This window comes from Danio rerio, chromosome 23 (genome assembly GCF_049306965.1).
Source record: "Danio rerio strain Tuebingen ecotype United States chromosome 23, GRCz12tu, whole genome shotgun sequence".
NCBI classification, from domain to species: Eukaryota; Metazoa; Chordata; class Actinopteri; order Cypriniformes; family Danionidae; genus Danio; species Danio rerio.
The window spans coordinates 15,803,782-15,827,390 of record NC_133198.1 but is presented as its reverse complement, the minus strand read 5'-3'; the positions used below and the strand labels follow the sequence as shown (position 1 = coordinate 15,827,390).

The 23,609-nt window shown below is 35.7% G+C and overlaps 1 protein-coding gene across 3 annotated transcripts in view; it reads left to right on the top strand.

Moving 5' to 3' along the window:
* Window positions 1-23,367, top strand: part of nkain4 (sodium/potassium transporting ATPase interacting 4) — a 140,565-nt gene extending 117,198 nt beyond the window's left edge. The window contains exons 6-7 of one of the 3 annotated variants that reach the window (XR_012398205.1): window positions 10,715-10,799; window positions 21,549-23,367. Coding sequence is in view for 2 of the 3 variants with exons in the window: in NM_001113646.1 (NP_001107118.1) it covers window positions 10,715-10,799; window positions 21,549-21,558 (95 nt within the window). In the remaining variant the exon portion in view is untranslated. 3 annotated transcript variants of the gene reach the window in all.
* The last annotated feature ends 242 nt before the right edge of the window (window positions 23,368-23,609 follow it).

Here is a 23,609-nt window from a genome sequence, read left to right as displayed (position 1 = left end):
ATATTACTTTAAGCTGTATAGAAGTGTCTTGAAAAATATCTAGTCCAAATATTATTTACGGTCATCATGGCAAAGATAAAATAAATCAGTATTTAGAAATGAGTTATTAAAACTATTATGTTTATACAAGCATTCTCTCTGTTTCTCAAATCTGATTGGCTAATAGTTATGTGATATTTTGCAACAACTAGTACAGCCTCTTCACCCTTGTGTATTTACTCCACCCACAGAGTTACAAGCAGAGAAGGAATAAAATCACTACAATTTGACAAATATTGCTGCTGTTGGACAACATAATGAACTTTTGAAGCTTTTAGGTGAGAATGTACTTCTTTAGATTACAACTATGCACTTAATTTATAGGGATAGATTATAAAATTAGGGTGGCATGGTGGCTCAGTGGTTAGCACTGTTCCCTCACAGCAAGAAGGTCACTGGTTCGAGCCCTGGCTGGGTCAGCTGCTTTTCTATGTGGAGTTTGTTTGCATGTACTTCCCGTGTTCATGTGGATTCCCTTCAGGTGGTCAGGTTTCCTCCACAGTCCAAAGACGTGCACTATAGGTGAATTGAATAAACTAAATTGGCCGTAGTGTATGAGTGTGAATGTCAGAGTGTATGAGTGGCTGGAAGGGCATGTTCTTAAACATATGCAGGAATAGTTGGTGGTTCATTCTGCTGTGGCGACCCCTGATTAATAAAGGGACTACACCAAAGGCAAATGAATGAATGGATTTAACCAATTACTAATAGGCATGAAAACGTACTTGCATATAGATTTAATGTTAAAATGGCTTGCCATACATCTCCTGATCTCTCTCTCTCTTTCTTCAGGTGATTTGAATAATAATGCATCTGGCTTCATTTTCATCCATGGATTTTTCCTCTACCTTGTTTGCCCTTCCTTCTAATCTCTCTCCTCTTTCTTTCGGGGTTTTTAAACGACTCGCATTCATAATTAGTTTGTAGTCGAGGTCCCACCGCTGTCGCCGGCTCATTAAAAGCAGCAGTCAGTTGGCGGCGGTGTGAATCTGAGCTAATAACAGCGGACAGGTCGGGACGCGTGGTCTCTCGAGTATTGATCTTAAACCCAAATTTCTGTCTGAGCTTCTGCCTTCACCAAAGAAAAGGCAAAACCTGGCTCCACATCAGAGCATGTGTGTCTGTGTGTGGGACACCAGTGTCTGCGTGGTTATCAGCGCTGAGCAGATTCCTGCTTTTTATGAAAGTGGGTCAAAATAGAGCAATGCTGAATGTTAGTGTGAGAGCTAGCCTAATGTAAATGTGTTACACTATCCAGAGAGAGAGACATAGTCAAAAAGAATTTTTGATGAGTGCTGGAGTCATCTTATTGCATGAGAGCTGTGTGATCTCCACCTGTGATGCAAGGCCAAGCGCACACTGCTAAGACTACATAAGACAGACTTTAAACATGGTATCCAGCAAATAAATCATGATGAAGTTTATTGACTGATTAAGACCATTTTAATTTGTCTGGGGTTTTTTTTTTCTTTTTTTTTTGTGATGAATGTTGTCAGATTCCTTAGAATCGATCTAAATCTGTTCAAATCCAATACTATTAGATTCAATCAGTTAAAAGATATGCATTTTGTGTATATAGTTAGTTGTAGAGAAAGCCAGATCCAATTAGCTAAATTCTATGAGACTGGTTTAATATTTCAACACGATCTCACTTAGTGCCGGCTCTGAAGCTGTATTCTTGCTCCTCTGGCTGTAATATGACTTTTCCAGGCTAAAATCACTAAGTGATTTAATTCAAAACTGCTTAAAACAATGAAATTCTTTTTTTTTTTTTAAACAACAATTGCGAGGATTTTAAACATGTTTTAACAAGGTTCAAGTGAAAAGCAAGCTATTTTGAGGAACACAGAAAAATAGTTAGATTTGAGCTCTGAAGCTGTATTCTTGCTCCTCACATTGTAACATGACTTTTCATGGCCAAAATCACAAAGTGATAAAAACTGCTTAAAACAAAGAAATGCATCATTCTTTTTGTTTTAAACAACAATTACATACATTTTAAACTATTTTAAAAGTTTCAATATAGGTGATGGCCTAGGGCCCCGCGTTTCTTGAAGGGGTCCCACGAATGCTGCGTTTATTTTAAATTTTCTGTGAACGTAAGCGCAAGGACGAGTGTGAACATGTAAATCATACACAATGCGCAGCACACAAAACCCTATTAAACGCAATACAATTCACAACAACATTTCATTTAAAGAATAGCTCTGTATAATTTGTACATGACAAATAGCTGAAAACGATAATAAATACACAACAGTATGAATAAAAGCAGAAAATATTAGAAACAAACCCAGCAGCACCACATTATTTTGCATGACACTGCCTGCGATCGGCTATTAGTAGGCCCACCTGGAAACTGCACGCGCAGAATTCCGCAGATTTTTAGGCCATCATTAATTCTGTTTATTTACTTGAGTAAACGTGTGTAAATCTGTATTTATTCAGTTTTTTTTTTTTTTATTAATTTCAGTAATATTATTGGCTAATGTGAAAATATTCATCTAATGTATGCAGTTTGTACAGTATTATTTTCTGTCTTTTACTAGATATATTATATGATAAACTTGCTTTATTTACCAAATAAAGTGAATCTAATTGGATTTGCATTTTAAACATTAAATAAAAGTTTAAAAGATATTATTTTTTCTTTCATATATTAAAGTTTTAGTTAGGATACTTCCAAAATAATTCTGCAGAAATCAGCAGACTTTTACCAAAATTCTCTGCAGAAATAGCAAAAAACATCCACAGATTCCATCTGGCCCTATTTATTGGCTATACTAGAATGACATAACATATTCCTACACAGACTCCACATATCTCTCCAAATTGCTCACATTGGATATAAAACCGAAGAAGTGTCTTAAAGTCTTCAGTAATATAACAGCACAACATCAATTTTAATTTTAAATGAAATGACGTCCAAACAAAATGTCATCTTTCTGGAGCCGAAATAGGAAGAAAAGAAAAGCAGAGGATTAAAAAAAGCTCAAAGTAAATATATGTTCTGCAGTGCATAGTACATTATTTAGTAGTGTTTTAGTAAATACAATGATGCCCATGATCACAGAAATACTAATGTGATGGAAAAAAAAATAGGCCCCATTCAGCATGTTTCATTAAATAATCAATCAATTATCTATTCCACTAATTCACCCTGCTGAAAAACACAGCTTTCCCCCTTATCAAAATCGAATTTTACCCACTGTCCAATGCAATGCAAAGTTTTGTTTGTGTAAATCTCTGTGTAAAAACAAGCAAAAATGTCTTCTGCATTATTTGTTTATAAAAATAAAAGGTTATTATAAAAAAATAAAGGTTCTGAAAAGGTTCTGTCGCTGTAGGTGGTTATTCAAAAAACCTTTAACATTCATCACTCAAAAATATTTTTTTTTCTTTGCTTGTACAGACTCTATGTTTAAAACAAGCTGAAACATCACAATTCTTGAGATTTTACTAGGACAACTTATTTTTTTATGTTTCATCCACAAAATTCTTAAAAGTGTTAGGTTAACGTAATCCATTTCTGTTGGGACAACATGAATGAATTGTGTGAAACCCTGCATTTTTTACAGTGATGGAGTCTTTTCATCTCATAAAAGGTTCTTTGTAGCCCCATGTTTCCTTGCACTATAAGACGGTTCCAAAGTAAATTACATAGTATCACTTTACAGGATTTAACTGCTTTGAAACAAAATTAATGTTATAGTCATTTTTAATTTTTGGGTGCACTGCCCCTTTATTTATTTTATATGGTTAACATGGACATATGGAATAAAAGAACTATCAATTTCTGCAAAGATGTGTTTTTGAACAGTTTTTGTGTTTTTCCAATTTAACATTGTATAATTTGACTGACTTGTACAAGACAAATTGTTTTGGCAAAAAATATTTAATCATTCTTTTTTATTTACTGCATTTAGGTCATGAACCTTTTCATAGATGGTTCTACACAGAACCGAGCTGTTAAAGGTTTTTTCAGGAACCCTTAAAAGTGGTTCTTTGCAGTTCCAATAAAGGCCCTTTATAGCACCAAAGAAAGAAAGGTTCTTCAAAGCGTCTCCCCAAAATGTGATACATGCAAAATATCTGATGCATCACTGATTCATATTTATGCCTTATGTTCTAGCTTACAGGACTTTTGGTGAAAAATATTTAATGTCTTTTCTGAAATCACAGAGCAAACTACTGATCCAGATTAATTTTTAAATGTGTTTGGAGTTTCAAAGCACGAGCTTGGATTATCCACGTCTCAGCAACAAATAATTTCTTATGGCCTTTAAACAGCCAAAAAGTGTATTCTGACAACCTGGAAAGATAAATCTCCTCCCTCTTTCAAATTATGGTTCAGGGAACTCCATTTAGAAAGAATACGCTACAATTTACAGAATAAAAAGCTTTTTTTTTTCTTTTTTCAAATATGGGAAGCGTTCATAAGGTACTTGAGAGGGGAGAGAAGGAACAGTTGTTTGATGGGGATATTGTTAGATCGTAAGGCAGCTCCCATTTTCAGTAATCTTCCTTACAGGTGTGCACTACAAAAGGAAACAGACGGAGGGAGGGTTAGGTTGGTATGGAGTAATATTTTCGTTTACATGCTGTTATCTGTTTTATTTGAGTTTATGTATATATTTTATAGGTTTTTTTCTGTCTCTTCAGATAATGGTTTACGTACTCAGATGTAGACTCTATGTATCGTGTTAGTAGACCTAGAAAAAAAGTGTATGTATGTATATGTAAACAATATATTTATAATTGTAATAATTATGCACATAGTTATTTTACTGAATATATTTAAAGCAGTAGGTTTTCTCACTTTTTTAAAGTAAAATTCACTAATTGCTTTACAAGCATCGGGGTTTACTCACTTTTTATTTACAAGTAAATCAGAATTATTAGCTCCCCTTGGAATTTTTTTCTTTTTAAAATATTTTCCAAATTATGTTGAACAGAGCAGGGACATTTTCACAGTATGTCTGATAATATTTTTTTCTTCTGGGAAAAAAAAAGTCTTATTTGTTTTATTTTTGCTAGAATAAAAGCAGTTTTGAATTAAAAAAAAAAAAACATTTTAAGGTAAAAATTATTAGCCCCTTTAAGCTATTTTTAATAATAAAATGTTTTAATTTCAACTGTACAACTTTTACATCAAATATATATGTATTTATATATATGTATATATGTATATATATGTTTCTTTATTTAACCAGATAAAAAAAACATTAAGATCAAGATCTAATTTACAAGGGTGACCTGGCCAAGAGGTCTGCAACACACAATTTATATAAAAAAGAAATAAAAATAAAAATGTAATAATATTAGTAATAAATATAAAATTGATATAATATAAAAATACAGTTAAGTTTTCCAGCTACACCACATTTCAATATATTAAAAACACATACATTGAGAAATGGACTGTTGTTGTTTGTTAAAAAGGATAGAGCAAAACGATGTCATCGGGATGAGCTCAGATATCTTTAGTTCAGACTGAAGAGTATTCCAGGATGAGGGGGCGGCATGACTAAAGGCTCGCTTCTCGATTTCAGTTCGAACCCGGGGAACAGTCAAATGATAAGCTTCACTTGAGCGTAGGGCATACTGGCTTTTAGACTTATGGAGAAGGGAACATAGGTATGAAGGCACCAGTCCCAGAAGAGCCTTGTAGACCAGAGTCATCCAATGGGTGTACCTTCTTACATACAGAGAAGGCCACTCAGCTTTGGCATACAATTCACAATGGTGAGTAAGTCTTTGACAGCCTGTAACAAACCTTAGAGCACTGTGATAGATGGAGTTTAAAGGCTGAAGACATTTGTTTGAAGCATGCATATATAAAACATCACCATAGTCAAGCAAGGGTAAAAATGTTGCAGACACCAAATGTTTGCGAGCTTTAAGAGAAAAGCAGGATGCATTTTGATAGTAAAATCCGAGCTTAACTCTCAATTTCCTAACCAAATTTGCTATATGTTCTTTGAAAGAAAGCTCCTGATCGAGTAGAAAGCCTAAATACTTATAGCTGGACACTATATTTATTTGTTGACCTTGGGCAGTGGTAATTATTGGTTGGTTCTGCACAGGAGTGGAACAATTTGTGAAAATCATTAATTTAGATTTGTCTACATTTAAAACCAATTTGAGATCCTTAAGACAAGACTGAACAATATTAAAAGCAGACTGTAAAAATTGAATGGCCTGAGAAAATGTAGGGGAGCAACAATAAATCACTCTATCATCAGCGTACAAATGATAAAAGGCATTTGGAAGGTTGTCGCACAAGTTATTAATATAGATAGAGAATAATATAGGCCCTAATACTGATCCCTGTGGCACTCCTTTGGGCACCTCTAAAGATAAAGAAGACAGCCCGGCCATATGGAAACACTGTGTTCTATTGGACAAATAATTAGCAAACCAAGTGGTATCTTGGTTTGACATACCAATCCGTTTTAAAGAATTGATTAAAAGTGTATGATCAAATATGATGAGTACGTCATAATAAACTTACCCTAAAGTTCCATTTACCAGATTTCAACTGAACTTTCTAAAAGCTTTAAGTTATATTACTGTAATTTAAGTTTAGCTGATAAGTAAATCTAATTTTATTTAACTTTAAATCAACAAAAATGGCTACAAATATTACTACAAATGCTTATCGGTCAGATTAGGTATCAGTTTATCTTAGACATTAAAGGCAGTCGGGGCTCTAATGTGTCCTCCTCTCACTCAGCTGAGGGATTTTTACAACATTTTGACTTCTATTTACTCTTTTTTTATTGAAAATTCATTGAGATCAAGCTGGAAACTTAATCAATAATATGCCTCTCATTTTGGCTTCATCGGTCTGAATGCTGCATTTTTACACCACTGAAGCCACTGATTTTTATTTTGGATGACCATATACAGTATTTACTGTAAGATTGCACCACCACTAAAATGGGTTGTACCACACGAATGAGCAAAATCTTGAGAAATGAGTGGCTGTTTTCTTTGGAAGTGTGTATATGTGGTTCACAGTTGCTGGAGTATGTGTGAAGTCATCTATTTGCTTGTATTTTTCCAGCATTCCACACATAGCAGCACAGCTCATGGCCTCTGAAGCTCCTGTGAAAACTAATGACACGTTATCAGCTCAGAAAGCCTGTTGTTTATGAGAAACACACCAGCTCTGCTATTTTCAGGCTTGCCGTACTGTGTTTTCAGTGTATGTAAACATGAAGAAAGAAATGCTGATTGATTTCAGTTGCGGTTATATGGATCAACCGAAAGGTTTGTTTGTCCATTCATAGTCGAAATTTAAGCTTAATTGCATCATATCCCAATGCACTTTCTATAATTTATGTACAACAATGAACACACCAAAAGTATATAATATATACTTTTATAATTGTTTGTTCTAAAATGTCAGAATTCTGAGATGTGAAGTTAAAATCTTCTAAGGTAAAGTCCAATTGGAAGCAAAGTCAGAATTCTGAAAAAATGAATTTTGAATATTGTGGAAATTAAAAATCATAGAAAAAATGAGAAATACTCTGAGGAAGATGTTACCACTACGAAATGTAATTTTGAGGGAAAAAGTCAGGATTGCGAGATGTAAACTAATAATTTTGAGGGCAAAATCAGAATTGTGTGAGATAAAAATGTATCTGACAATACTGAATGGTTGTCCAACTTCTGTATTTTATCTCACAATTCAACAGTTTTATCTCAAAATGGCACTTTTATATTTCATTATATATGATATAACGTCATAATGTGCACCCCAGTCTCACTGAAAATATTTACCTGAATCTACATTTCTTGCGAAATATAAAATGTGTTTCTCCGGTTACATTTAATTGAATGTTTCAGACAAATTCGCTAGAGGGCGCTGTCTACATTTTTGCAAACCCAAAACATGTTACTTGTAATGTTTTGTTGTACATTTCATATATACGAATTTCTTGTACAAACTGTTCACATTTTTATATAAACAACCTACAGTAACCCTAACCCTAAATGTAAAATACAGTTAAAACCCTCTAAATCTGTTGAAACACATTGATCTGAAGGCGGTTTGGTTTGTAGCTGGACATTATTGGAGTTCGTTGACAGGAACAGTGACCAGCTGTTCACTGCTGAAACACAACAGAGTATCGCTAGATCCTCCTGAATGGAAGCGCGTCAGTTATAAAACGTTGCAGGATGTTAACTAAATGACAACTATGTGGATATGTTAAATTGTTAACACAAAGAGAACACGCATAGTTTGTAGATCAATGGACATGTGCGACTCTGATACAGTACGAGTCGCAGATGTGGGGCACGCGCGAGCTGGTTATTATAACTCTAATCATCGTTACCTTTTGCATTTGCATGATGGTTTGATTTATAGAAGTTGATGCGCAGCGGTTGGAAGTTTAAGCCACAGCTATCTCTGTAGTTAACAGTGAGGCTGTTTTTGCCGAATTCCGAATTAGTCTTTTTTAATCAGAGAAAACGAGAAATGCCATTACTACTATCATTTTAACATGACATATTTAATAATGAAATCAAATAAATATAGTATAATATTTAAGTCTCGCGGCCCACTTGCAAGATTGCAGTGGCCCACTGGTTGAGAATTCCCCGTCTAGTGGTCACTGCGCCGACATTTAGTGCAAACCCCCCCAACTTGCGCATAGTCATGCATTTATACATCTGCACACTGTTTGTGTTGCTCCACGATGACGCTAGGTAGCAGTAGATTTTTAATGTTCCTTTGTATCAGGTTTCTTTGCAGATTTTTTTTGTTTGTTTTTTCTGAACGCTACCTTAATGTACAAGAAGCTAAAACTAGTTCATTCAGAGACGCAAACCGGCAGAGGTGCAACAACTTTAATCATAAGGTAAACACGAAAAAAGTTTCCATCTGGAGTCCCTTCATGGGACTCGACACTTGTAAACACTCGCTTTGTTGGTCTCGGAGCTCTTAGCACCGCGTACGCTCGTCACTGATACCAAGCCAACCAATCACAGAGCTTGCACTGCGCGTCATTGCGACATGTAGTTACCTGTACTTTTTTGAGAGGTCCACATCAGACAGCCACGCTGAGAGATATACCACAACGTGAAGGCTGCACCGAACCACACACCTTCGCTTGATGCAGAAGTATAAATCAGCCTTCACTGTCCTGTCAAATAAAAACAAAAATGCCAAAAATAAAAATAAAAGAACTCTTCCCTAAACCCTATTAATAGTCTCTTCAAACGCAGACTTCACAAGTACAACATTGTACCAAGTGAGGTATCAAGCAAACTGACCAATCCAGAAAAGTAGTTCATATGGAGCTAAATTGGTGAGACAAACACTTATGATTACAAATCATAGACACTATTAAGTTGTTTTGTGGGTTTTTGGTGTTAGGCAAAGCACTGCATGACAATAATCCTTTATTCACCAATATTATTTCCCTGTGAATATCAATAGTGTGAAAAGGAATAAAGTTGTTGTTGTCATACTGCCCTCTAGTGTTTATTTTACCTTGAAACTGCAGTCAAACGTACAGTAGGTAAAAGTACATTTTGGATTTTTTACAATGCAAGCCGAAACACTTATTTACAGTACATTGAACCTGTGTTGGAAAAGTAATACAAAAAGTCCTTTACCTATTTATTTATTTATTTATTTATTACTGTGGAAATAAGCTTTCATCAGTTTGTTCCCAATAAATATGAATAAATATGGGATTGGGAAGAATATTGGTAAATAAACATTGACAGAATTGTCATTTATAGCTGATCTCTTCAACTCACAGTCTTCACAGTGTCATGCAAATGCATATTTCGACATTCCCAACAGAAATCACTCACCATTTCACATTATTTAGTTTTAATCTTGAGCACTCATTTCTATTTAAAATATGAGGCATTGGAATTGTCATGCAGGGACAGTGTGTGTGTGTTTTCAGTTTGGAATCGATCACACTGGGGTGAATGAGGCTTGACATCTCATAATCAAAATCACTCATTCAAAAACGTATTTATTCCTGTGAAAGTGTGTGTGTGTGTGTTCCTTGTATGTTGACCTTGTGGGGACATTTTTTTCTCCCTATGTGGATATAACGTAAATCACACAGTATGAAGTATTTTGAAAGTGTAAATCTACAGAATGTTTCCTGTGCCCTCACAGGTGCCCTGTGTTTAGGGGTAGGGGGATAAAATATACAGTCTGTACAGTATATAAATCATTATATATATGGGAAGTCCACATAAAGATAGCTGTACTGGTGTTTATGTGAGAGAAAAATATCACAGTAGAATTTTGTACTGCTAGTGAAAATTAAATCTTTTTCAAGACCGTGTGTGTGTGTGAGACCATATCAATTCTTTTCTACACATTTGCACTAAAAACAAGTTGTTGTTGTTTTGGATTGATGCAATTAAAAATAACATTTGTAGTCTAATGTTAGAGTAAAGAACATTTAAATATTGTAATGAACCTTTTAAAATCTGTGACTTGTTTAATCATTGTTTGATATCTGTGGTGTTGTTGTGTACAGTAAATGTTTCATATTTCTGTCATGCATGATTTTGATTTTGATTTACATCAAGTGATGATCATTTCATGTTTCATTTGTTCTCTTCATGGTTTATTTTGTCTCGTTTCATTTCTTTCATTCTTTAATTTCACCTTTTGTTTGGCTTTCAGTTGATTTTATTGGTGGATTTGACCCATTCCCACTCTACCATGTCAATGAGAAACCATCTCATCTTCTGTTAAAGCCTGTGCCTCAGTAAGTACCTGTGTTTTTTGTGGGTGTGTGCGTGCTTGTGTGTGTGTTTGATCCAGATAAGGAATTCCCTGCTTTGTGGAAAACTAGTACAAGATACTTAATTTATTTTATTTCATTTTTTAAGGAGTTTGGTTTGCCTAAATTAAAATGAGATTTTTTTCCTTGCCAACTAGCTGAAAAAATATGTTGATTTTAGTTATTAAATTTTGCTATAGACCTGTTAAAAAAGGCTGGTAAATCATCTTTAAAATGATGACTTTATGTCTGTTGAAAGTCTTCATGCAACACAGCAGTGAAATATTAGTTTAATGGACACCATCACACTTGAAATAATTTCATAAATATTTAATTTGAGTATTAGAAATGACATTAGAGCTCTCAGGAAAATGTCAGAATTGCGAGATGTAAACACGTGACTCTGAGGAAAAGGTAAAAACTGTAAGATGTGAAACAAAATTTATCAGAATAAACCTTAACCCTTGTGCACTGTTCAAATTAACTACCCTTTTGTTATGTTCGGGAGGAAAACATCCACTGAATTAAACTGCTGTGAAACTGCATCAGACAAATTAATTATTTTGCATAAATCTATTAATCAACCTCAGTCCTGATCAAAATTACTAAATGTTTTAATAATTACAGAATTTTAAGTCTTTAATTGCCAAATTCATAATTGATGTCAGTGGTTTGGTAAAAAAAAACACACAAAATTACTTATTTTTAATATAAAAAGTAATTGTGGATTGGATTTTTTTGTCTTGGATTTGTGAAAGGTCAGTGACATTGCCTTTGATGCATTGTTAGCTTTTGTGCAGCATAAGATTTTCTTTTTTTTTCTCTGTAAAATACTGTTGGTGGCTGTTTTCGACCCATCGTCTTCCACTATAACCACATTTTTTTTTTAATTGCAAAGCTATGACATCATATAATAATATATTTTTGATTGTTGTTGGTTTTCCCTGTTGGGAAGAAGTCAAATTTGTAATTTTTACTGTTGATCATCAGTTGGCACCATTAACCCGTTAGATTGCTAAAAAAAAATAAATAAATAAAAATCTTAAAAAAATTTTTAAAAAAAAGCTTGTTTCTGGATTGTGTATAGAGTACAACAGCAAATGAAAGTTTGTGTATGTGTGTCTGTGAGTGTGTGAAAATGTCAGAGTGATCTTTGCACACTTACCTTGATATGTCTGAGAAAATCAAAATATGCACATCAGGAGGCTGTTCCTTAAACCAAGCTTACAGAAAAAGCCAGGCTTATTTTGGTAAGTCCTGTTTATTAATGGCGGATTCTGTTTCATAAATCAAATTTATGAAAGTTACGAAAGCTGGCAACTTATGCTGGAAAACTAGCCTGGTCTGGGGCAGGCTAACTATCAGGCTAAAAGTTTACTCTCAAGTCTTAAGTTTAAGCTTAATCAAAGTGATGTTAACATTTACCTGCCATAATTTGGTGCAATTCTTATTCACTTAACTTCTTAATAATGATTAAAGCTTTATAGTCATATATAGGCAAACATCTTTAAGAATAAAACCATACTATATTTAAATTCATATAGGGTGTTCCAAATTAAACATATTCCCCAACATATTTACACATTTTTAGACTGATCTTCAGTTTATTTTTATTAGATTTGTTCCAAATTTTGGAATGCATGTATATGCACAAATATATTATTGTACAGCATCTTGTGGAATATTTTATTTAAAAAAAAAAAAAAAAAAAATATATATATATATATATATATATATATATATATATATATATATATATATATATATATATATATATATATATATATATATATACACACACACACACACACACATTCCTAACCATTTTCTCACGTTAAACTTCTAAACTATATATATATATATATATATATATATATATATATATATATATATATATATATATATATATATATATATATATATATATATATATATATATATATATGTGTGTGTGTGTAGCTATTAGCTTGGCTATTAATTCATGGGGCTAATAATTATGACTATATATATACAGACACACACACACACACACATTACACATCCCTAACCATTTTCTCACATTAACCTTCTAAACTGAATTAGTTACTGAATTATTACTAAATTACATTAATTAGTTGCCTCTGTTGAACACAGAACTAAATCTTATGAAGAATGTTGGGTTGAAAGCAGCAGCCATTGACATCCATAATAGGAACAAAATATTTTAACTATTGAAGTCAATGGCTGCTGCTCACCAGCATTTTTAAGAATATCTTCTTTTGTGTTCAACAGTAGAAAGAAAGTCAATCAGGTTAGTATAGAATGAGTGAATACTGATGGTATTTATACTTTTGAGTGAACTATACCTTTAAATCATGGAAACTCAGAATGTATGTGTGTTCGTGTGTAAATCCAGCCACATAGACTCATCATGAGTTAAGTAAAGCAGATCCTCTTACACGTGTCCCTGCTTGCCCCTTATCTGAAGCATTAATTAAAGTTAGTTTTCTTTTAATTAGTGTAAGTTCTTAATTAGTCTATTCATTACGCATTCTGATCTTGTCCGGTGAGGGATTAGCGAAACTGTCTGAAGCTAAAAAGTCGAACAATAAAGGAGCTTTTAAATCAGCTTAAAGAACAGTGTTTTGTATTGTTGTCAGATGTGGACTATTTGAACAAGTGCTCTGGGATTAACATTAAAAGCACCAATATATTAATTAGTTTCCAGGTTATGTTTAATTTTTAGCATTTTTAAGACTACACCAACATTTTTTTTTTTCATGTGAAACTACTAAAGGTCAGATCTTGGCATCGAAAAGCAGCACAATATCTGGGATATCTATTAGTGTAGGGATGTTTACAGTTTTAACCCAAAAAATGACCCGTCAGTCAGAAGAAGAAGAGCTGGAGTCAGAGATTCTATTGAAGAAAGTTTACTGAAGATAGTTTGCAGTCTCATCAGCAGAAGCCAGCTTCAACACTCGCAAATGAGTTTGTAGGCCGCTCTCCTTACAATCTCGTGGGTGAGGTCTCTGAATAACACTGTTGATAACTGGGATAGGAAAGTAACTGTACTGTGGTGTTAGTAACTGTATTATGCAACTGGTTTTGGGCGGCCGTTGAGTTTACATAGGATACTGTACCAAAGTCTGTGACCCGGGGGTGTTAAAGATTGTACCAAGAAGGAGGAGGGATGAAATTACGGGAGTTTTCCTGGAGAAATAACAAAATGGGAGGGTTGCGGGAGATTTGTCTGAAATACGGGAGACTCCTGGGAAAAACGGGAGTGTTGGCAGGTAAGGCCCAATCCCAATTTTATTTTTGAAACCCCTTCTTCAGGGCTTCAAAATTTACCTCTAAGAAATTGTACAGCACTACAGAATCTGCACATGTCATCATACGTCATCGATCTCTTGCTTCTTATAAAATAAGACAATTGCAACTATCTTCAGGAAATCACTGAAGGCAACGATATTATGTCATCATAATGATATAATGTGGCAATAAGATCGTAACTGTACTGTGCATTTAACCCTCGGCCATATTCATCTAAACACAAGAAAACAACATTAACATTGTACTTTACATATTAGACTTTTCTGGAGAATATTCAACTGTTGAGCAACAGATGTGTCAGTATGTTGTGGGACTGCTATGAGTTACTATTAGGTATTATAGATATCGAAATTTAGCGTTTTTTATTTTTGCGTTTTACTTTTATTTTTTGTTATTATGATGGTAAAGCACCGTTTTGAATATATTAAAACATGTTCTTGTTTGTTGTAAAAATTTGTAATAATGACACAATGATAGCCCTTCCACTTATCCCTACCCCTCAGTTTGCTCATTCACATAAAGGGGTAGGGGTGTCCCAATTATCTTTAGCTTAAAGGAGTAGGGCTTAGAGGAAGGGCTAGATAGCCCTTCAAACTGAGATTTTCCAGGACCACACTCAAAACCAAGGGGTATGAAAATTTCCCAGAATACACCAGCTACAACGGCAACGTGGGATGAGATGCACAAATTAGTATTTTTCTGTCATCATTACAAATTTTTACAACAAACAAGCACATGTTTTAATATATTAATAACCGTGTTTGTGTTTTACCGTTAAAATTAAATTAAATCCGCTAAATTTTGCTATCTATAATCCCTAATAATAACTCATGAACAGCAGTTTCACAATATTCTGACACTCGAATATGCTGTCAGAAAAGTCTAGCAGCTGGGAATGAGCTTTTTACAGTGTCTGCTATAATGTTACTGTTGTTATCTTGTGTTTACAGATAAACATGGCCACTGTGTAAATGCAAAGTACAGTTACAATCTTATTGCCATATTAGATAATCATGATATTATGATATTGTTGCCTTCAGTGATTTCCTGAAGACAAGTACCAAACAATAACACAACTGGAATAACTACAGCAGTCAAGATCATGATGATCTCATATGAAGCTAAAGATGACAATGACATATTATGACATGTGCAGGTGCTGTAGTGCTGTCCCATTTCTTAGGGGTAAATTTTGAAGCCCTTCCTCTTCCCACTCACTCTGTTTTAAGAACCAAGAATTGTGATTGGCATAGGCCGGTGTAAGATTCTGACGGTATGATAACCTTGGATAAAAATATCACGGTTTTACGGTTTCACGGTATTGTGATTACTGCTATAAAATATATTCTTCTTAAAAGTCTGGGTTAAAACTAAAACTTTTACCCTTTTAAACACAATATATTTTATTTTAAGTACCTTTAAAATAAATTTTGGAGTAGTAAACATGTCAGGCTAAATAATTCAAATGGATTATGGTCTTTATTAGTTTAAAAAACACAGATTTCTTCACAATTTAAAACGGGAGATACTGTTGTCCTAAAAAATGTAAACAAAAAATCTTACACATACATTAGGAAAGGTATTACAGAAAGTTTTGGCGGTTTTAAAACCTTGACTTTTCCAAACCGCGGTATACCTTGGAGACGGTTATCGTTCTATGCTTAGATTGGGCCATAGTCTACGCCCTAAACATTCAACTTTAATAATAATCATAAAGACATAAGGAAGGATATGTGTGTTACTCCATCCTGGAGAGGATACCTGTCAGAAAATCCATGCCATCATTAGTATCTGATTTATCACAGGTCGCCACAGCGAAATAAATCAGCAACTATTGCATATGTTTTACGCAGCGGATGCCCTTCCAGTCACAATATAGTACAGGGTAACATCCATACACTCTCACATTCACACACACACACACACACACACACACTCATGCACTACGGCCAATTTAGTTTTTAGTCAATTCACCAATAGCGCCTGTCTTTGCCACAACAACACGGGGTGAATATGCAAACTCCACACAAAATTGCCAGCTAACCCAGCTGAGGCTCGAACTTGCTGTGAGGTGACAGTGCTAACCACTGAGCCACCATGCTGTCTTTCCAGAATTACATTTTCATCAATATTTATGCGCCAGCTAAAATAATAGCATCTTCTTGAGATAATGGTCTGATTTCTTCTCATTGGACGAGTCAGATTTCTGTAAACAGACCAGCTTAATGACGTGTAAATGTGTGTGTTTGTGTATTCGTCTTGTTAGAAGAGTTCAGAGCAAGGTTGAGTTTTAATAATACATAGAAGTGTGTATTTTCCTCTTCTTTTCTTGGTATGGTGGTGTGATCTCTTTTTTTCCCCGTCCTACCTGCCTCTTTCTGTGTTTTATCTGGGTTTTTTTCGGAGTTGTTCCTTTGAGAGCGGTTTTGGCCTGATTTCAATACGCCTTAAATTATGCAGGATCTGTAATGAGTGTGTGTAGAAGAAGCCCCTTTTTCAAGATGTGCACATGGAGGTGCTAAACACATTAGATTTGCCCCTGAGACATTCTTCATGACGGTTTAATCAGACTAGTGGCAAATGAGTGAAGCACTCGTCCTATCTCTAGATACTCTACTGTTCAGAGATTAATAAATCACACAGCAGGTGTGTGTGTGTGAGTGTGTGCACATGCGTGTGTGATGCATGAGAAAACGTGTGTGAGAGGCTTGTATGTATGTGTATGAGAGAGATTGTGCGTGTATGTGTAAGAAAGAGGGAGAAGTGTGTGTGGGTGTGTGTGTGCGTGTGCATGTGCTTGCGTGTGTGTGTGTTTGCATGACTTTGTACATATGCGTTTGTGACTGAGATCTGTGAGTGTAAGACACTCGTGTCTGCGTGTATGTGTAAAAAAGAGGGAGAAGTGTGAATGTGCGTAAGTGTGTGTGAGTGGGAAAAGGAGTTTGTGTTTGTGCGCGAGTGTGCGAAAATGTTTAAGAGAGACTGTGTGTATGTATGTGTAAAATAGAGGGAGAAATGTGTGCGCGCGTTTGTGTTTGTGAATGTGAGAGTACATGCATGTCTGTGTGTGAGTGTGCAGGCGTGTGAGTATGTGTTTGTGTGTGAGAGTGTGTTTGTGTGTGTGCGTCCATGCATGCGTGCGTGCATGCTTGCGTGTGTGTGTACATGCAATTGTGAGTTTGAGACACTGTGGGTATGTGTGCGTGTGCGTGCGTTTGTCTGTGTGTGAGTAAGAGAAAGGAGTAGAGGGAGTTTTTGTGTGTGTTTGTGTGTGTGTCCATGCTTGTGAGTTTGTGTGTGGGTTTGAGCATGAGAGAGAGTTTGTGTGTGAGTGCAAGAGAGAGTATTTGAACATGAGTGTAAGTGTGTGTGAGTGGGAGAGAGTTTGTTTGTTTGTGTTAATGTTTAAGTGTTAAGAGGGACTTTGTGTGTGCGCGTGTGCGTGTGTGTGTGTGCGTGTGTGTGTTTGTGTTTGTGAGTGTAAGAGTATGTGTGCGTGTGAGTGCAAGTGTGTGAGTTTGTGTTTGTGCGTAAGAGAGTGTGTGTGTGTGTGTGTGTGTACATGCAATTGTGAGTTTGAGACACTGTGGCTGCGTCCGAAATCGCATACTTTTATACAATAAAGTACGCTAAAATCAGTATGCGATCTGAGTAAAACTCTCAGTACGGTTATGGCCGTTTCCACTGTAAAAAGGTACCTAAAAGCGAACCGTACCATACCAGTTTTTGGGCACCCTTTGCAAAGTGTCTCTAGCACAACAAAAGTGTACCAAAAGGCAGAGCTAGACGCGAAACTGAAAGCTATTGGTTTACAGAGATACGTCACTCGCACTTACACAAGCAGCAGAATGAAAACAAAAGAACCGGCATGTTTTAAATACACATCTGAGACATTACATTTTAATACTATATACATATTATAACGAGCCATGGTCAACCCGAGCTCAGACAAACCTTGTCATCATCTTGAAGTGCAAACCACAAAGCCAAAAAAAACTAAATCTGCTGTGTCCTGTTTTTGTTTTACGAGGCCGTCTAAAAGAGCGAGCGGCTTTACTTTCTCCAGGGAGCTCACAATCTCATCTATATTTGAAATAACAAACTTCTTGAGCTGATGATAATAACCAGGGGCCTCATGTACGAAGACTTGCATGGAAATCTTACTAAAACATTGCGTACGCACAAAGCTGTAAATGTGCGTACGCATAAAAAAATTCAGATGTATGAAACACTGCGTACGCCGAATCTCACGCATATTATTTTGTACATCCGAATGAACGTGAAACTGAGCGCAACATGCACGAGCACAAAACCCCTCCCTGCCTCCTCCCCCGTATGAATATGCTAATGACTATGCTAATGGCAAAACCCAACGAAAAAGCAACGGCAAAATCAAGCAAAAAGAGAAACTTTGAACAGAATGTGAAATGGAGGTGCTGCTTTCGGAGGTAGACCGGAGGAAAGCGGTGTTATTTGCAAGTTTGTTCTCCGGAATTAACAACAAAAGAAAAAATATAGAGTGGGAGAGTTTAGCTGATGTGGTCAACACAGTTGGGTCTGAACATCGCACTGGGTGCATTAAAAAAAGAAATAGTCTGGTTTATATCTGTAAAATGTTGCAGTTCCCTTAACAGTCTCAGTGGCGCACCTCGTAAGACGCATGTGATCATGTACTGACACGTTTGAGCATAAACTCGGCTCGAATCCAGCGTCTGATGAACTCTTTCTTCTTTTTTTCCCCGCTACATATCAGATTTTGCCCACTATTTATCATGAGAAAGACAAGTAGGAATCATCAATAAGTTTGTGCATCATATTTTATTTGCACATTTATTGAATTGAAATGTTTATGATTCACGCATGCAAATTCATCTTCAGATAGTGTCTTTATAGCAATGTGCGTGCAGTAGATTGCTCAGATTACATTGGGAAAACAGGCGACTGCTGCAAATTGTGCTTTAATGTTTGGCTGGTCAACTGTATGGTATGGAAACCTTACATACCTACTAGATGAACCCGTCTCATACAGCTGCCATTGCAAGGCTCAGACACTTTGTAGAGAGGAATTTAACACAACTACCTCTAGGAGTCGCCAATGGAAATAAAACAGACACACACAAAAAATGTGCGTACGCCTGCCAGAAAGCTGCCGTGAAGCTGCGCACATTCCCACGTTCAGTTCATTGTTAGTAAATCCAAACGTGAGCGATTCTGAGCGTGAAACCTGGCGTACGCAAAGTTTTTGTGCGTACGCAGCGTTGATACATGAGGCCCCAGGGCTTTACATTAACATCCGTCAACCTGCTAAATGCGGCTAAATTTTAGCTGGGGCGGGTTAGACAGCCCCTTCCACTAGCCACTTTGGCTGGTTGAAAATTTATTTTTAATTGTAGTTTTCTTAAAAATAGGGTTCAACAATAAGGATGGCCCAATATTCGTGCAAATGCGATCTTAGAATCTAGAAGCAGCATGACTAACAAATAAAATTTTGTTCGTGCTGGCAATAGAAAGCCAGTTGAATACCAAATGAGAGAATAATCACTTGCGCCAACAGCGCATGTGATGCGTGATACTTAACTGCAGTATTTTTTGAGGAGAACTTTTACCAAAAAAACCCATAAGGGTGCTGTCTATCCAGAAATTTATTTAAAAAGTAGTGCCCAGATGTGGGAACGAAAATCATTTTCTAGCCACTTTTTCTAGGTTCACCTTATGGCCTAACTGTTAAAACATGCGCGCATTTGCTTTCTTTAAACAACCGTGCCTGGAAACGCAAGGGGTGTGATTGTTTCTCTTTCAAATAGACCTGACAAAAAGTTTTGTTCATGCAACCACAGTCCTGTTGGTTTCAAGAGCTTGAGATTGGTCTTTTTGTAAGCAGCACCGGTTGCTTTCGTTTAAACTATTTTTTTGTACAGGTTAAACTAGAAATATAAGTATAGTATACAGCTAAATTTTGCTTGTTTTGACACATTATTTAAAATTTGTGGCTAAGAACTAATTATTTATTTATTTTTAGTGTGGTTAGAGATAAATTTGGTAAATCCTTTGAGCTCTGAAAAGTCATGTGAAATAAAAACTAACTGTGATAAAACACTATGAAACCATGACCCATGTGCTCATGCTCACTGAACAAGCTCATACACAACATACACAAAAAGTCAAATAAATTAAGAGGCATGTGGACTTACCACAAAATCTAAATTAAGTCATTTTAGCATGTCAAATTCATATTTATGCATAAAAATATATTTTCCCAACAACAAAATTGTGGCTAGTGAAAATGGCGAGTGGCTAGTAATGTTGGAAAACTACTAGCCACACTGGCAGGTGTTCAAAAAAGTTAATGTCAAGCCCTGATAAAAACGTGTGTGTGATTATCGAAGTGCTTCTGACATCTGATCCTTTCAGAAACGGACAAACACAGGAGTGACAAAAGAAAACACGAAAATACAAAACACACGAAAAAACAAAGAAACGAACGAATCTTTCAGCAGCCTAAACCATGAACAAACTACCATGTTTATCATCCCCTTTTGGACTATTATGAACTCAGAATGACGGAATTACTCTCTAACAGTGTTTATATGTGCTGGCGAAGATTAAAGATACAGATGAGAGGTTTGCTCTGAGTGTGGGCTATATGTTGCGTGTTGTATTTGAACCCAAATAAGGACTAAATATGCTGCGTGTAGTTTTTCTGTAATCTCTTGGCTGTGTATGAACATGGTGGTTCTTTTGTTTTCATTTTGGCTAGCTCCACACGTGCTCGTGACGTATCTCTGTAACCAGTCAGCGTTCAGCTGCGCTTGTAGCTTCACCTTTTGGTACCCTTTCTCGTGTTTGGTACCCTTTTCGAAAGGGTGCCGAAAAAGTGGTACAGTACAGTTCAGTTCGGTACACCATTTGACAGAGGAAACGGCCATACAAGTGTACCAAACCGAACCGTACCGTACCACTCAGTGGAAACCGGTTATAAGGTTCTGTATGTGTTCATATATGTTGCATTTATTTATTTATTTATTATATATAATCACAGACGTTACAGTAGGCTTTTTCACACATCATTGATCTGCAGTTATAATCAAATCATGTTCATAAAAAGTTAGTAATAAATATTTATACACAAGTATTTATGTGTTTAAAGCATCTGTTTTGTGAGAAGTGTTTCTCATATGATATGTGAATGACCCTTACAGCTTTACTGTAGGCATTTCCCTTAGCGAGAATGATGTCGACTGAAACTTTTTGTCGTACTCCACGCCCACCAAAAGGTACCCTTTGTACCCTTTAGGCAGTGTAAACGCAATGATAAAGGTGTACCGTTCTGTACCAGTCAAAATGGGTCATAATATGCTCCACAAAGATGTTAACTGCCATGAGCAATAATATTTGTCTTTGTGTGTCTGTGTTTTCCAGGTCTTCGTAAATGAAAAAGTGTGATGAAGAGCATCTGCTCTGGCCATTCCTCCTCTCAGTTCCTCTCTCCTAAAACACTGTCTCATCATCCTCAATCAGCCCTTCCTGCTTTAGACAGAATTGGAGAACCAGCTCCCTGATTTCCAGCTCTGGACAAAACGCAGCCGCTCCGACACACTCTTCCACAGTGGCTGCAAAGCATATCTAAACAGAAAGCTCTAGTGTTTTGAAGGGTGTTGTGCGTGTGTGTGGTCCATGCTTTTGAGTTTGTTCACATGTTGTGGTTCACTGAGTTCCAGCTCTGTATGTATGTGTGTGTGTGTGTGTGAGGTCATTGTGTGCTGTTTACTTTCACTCAGGATTTGCACAATAAAAACGGAGAGAGCTGAGAGGTGGAAAGTGGGCGCGGAGCATAAATATAAAACAAAGTGAGACGACTTCTTGTGGTAGTCAAAAATAGAATCAAGGAAGTGTTAAATATAAACTTGAGAAAGAATTCGAGCTTTCTGGAAGTTGTTTTGTGTTGTAGCGTGATGATGGATTAGCTATGGTTCCATCCTAACCTAAAAGAACACTCCACTTTTTTTGGAAATAGGCTCATTTTACAACTCCTCTACAGTTAAACTGCTGAGTTTTGCCATTTTTGAATCCATTCAGCTGATCTTTGGGTCTCGAGGGAGAACTTTTAGCTTAGCTTAGCATAATTCATTTAATCTGATTAGACCATTAGCATCTAGTTAAAAAAGTTCATAACATTTTTCTAATATTCCTGCGCATTGATTTTGCACAGCATCTGAAAATAGTTCTGAATCATCTCTCACACATCACCACGATTGCAGCGATCACTACAATTGTATTTTCAGGTGCTAATATAATTGCTCCTGCTGCAGCAAAGTTCCTTGATTATTATGCCGGAATTAGCGTATAGTTCGTAGACATATCAGCCTAGATCATTTTCCCTTGGTCTTAGTACACAATGTAACCACAGAAGCTTTAAATAGGAAATTTGTCAAACCCCTTTGGTCATTTTTGAACAAGATAATAGTCTAATCCGATTCCATGATCTATGCTAAGTGGAGCTAAGAGCGCTCCTGCCAGACTCAGAGATCGGCTAAATGAATTCAAAAATGGTAGAACTCACCTGTTTAACTCTATGCTGTAAAAAAAAATCTGTAATTTTGCGGCTTATTTCCGGCACCCCAAAAAACGTAAAATAACGTCCGTTAAATTACAGAAATTTACAGTAAAATAACGGATGTTTACAGAAATTTCCTTAAATTTAAATTTCTGGTAAATTTCTGTAATTTAATATCCGTTATTTTATGGTAAATTTCTGTAATTTAATATCTGTTATTTTAAGGTAAATTTCTGTAATTTAACGGGCGTTATTTTACAGGGTTTATTTCCGGCACACTAGCTGCGGAAATAAACCGTAAAATTACAGATTTTTTTTTACAGCGTAGGTGACTAGTAAAATGAACCCATTTCTGGAAAAAGTAGAGTTTATCTTTAATTTGTATGAAAAAATGGAATACCACAGATATAATTAGCAATTAAAGCTTTGTTTCAATTCCATGTGTTGAGAACAAAATAATCACGTCCCTGTAAACTGGTGCAATAAATAATCAATGTAAGTCACTGCAACCAGGGAAACCGCTGTAGCTTTATTTGACTGAACAAATGATGTTATGTTATCTTGCGTCGACGATTGGGAATGGACTCTCATTTGATAAATGTATTCCCATCATTGTTTATTCATCTCTTCATCATTCTATTACAAGTGTTTTATTAAATATTGAAAGGTGTTTTGTGCATCTTATTTGAATCTGTTTTTCATTTTTTCCTCAAAATGTGCATAACATGTGGATGGAAACATAGCTAGTGCCACTGTTTTTTGGTTCTGTAATCTAAAGTGTTGATATCTATGCAGTGATCCCAATATCACTGTATTTAGACACTTAAAGTGATAGTTCACCCAAAACTGAAAATTCGGTCATGATTTACTCACCCTCCACTTCGTCAAACAACAGTTTGACTTGCTTTTTGTCTGTTGAACTGAAT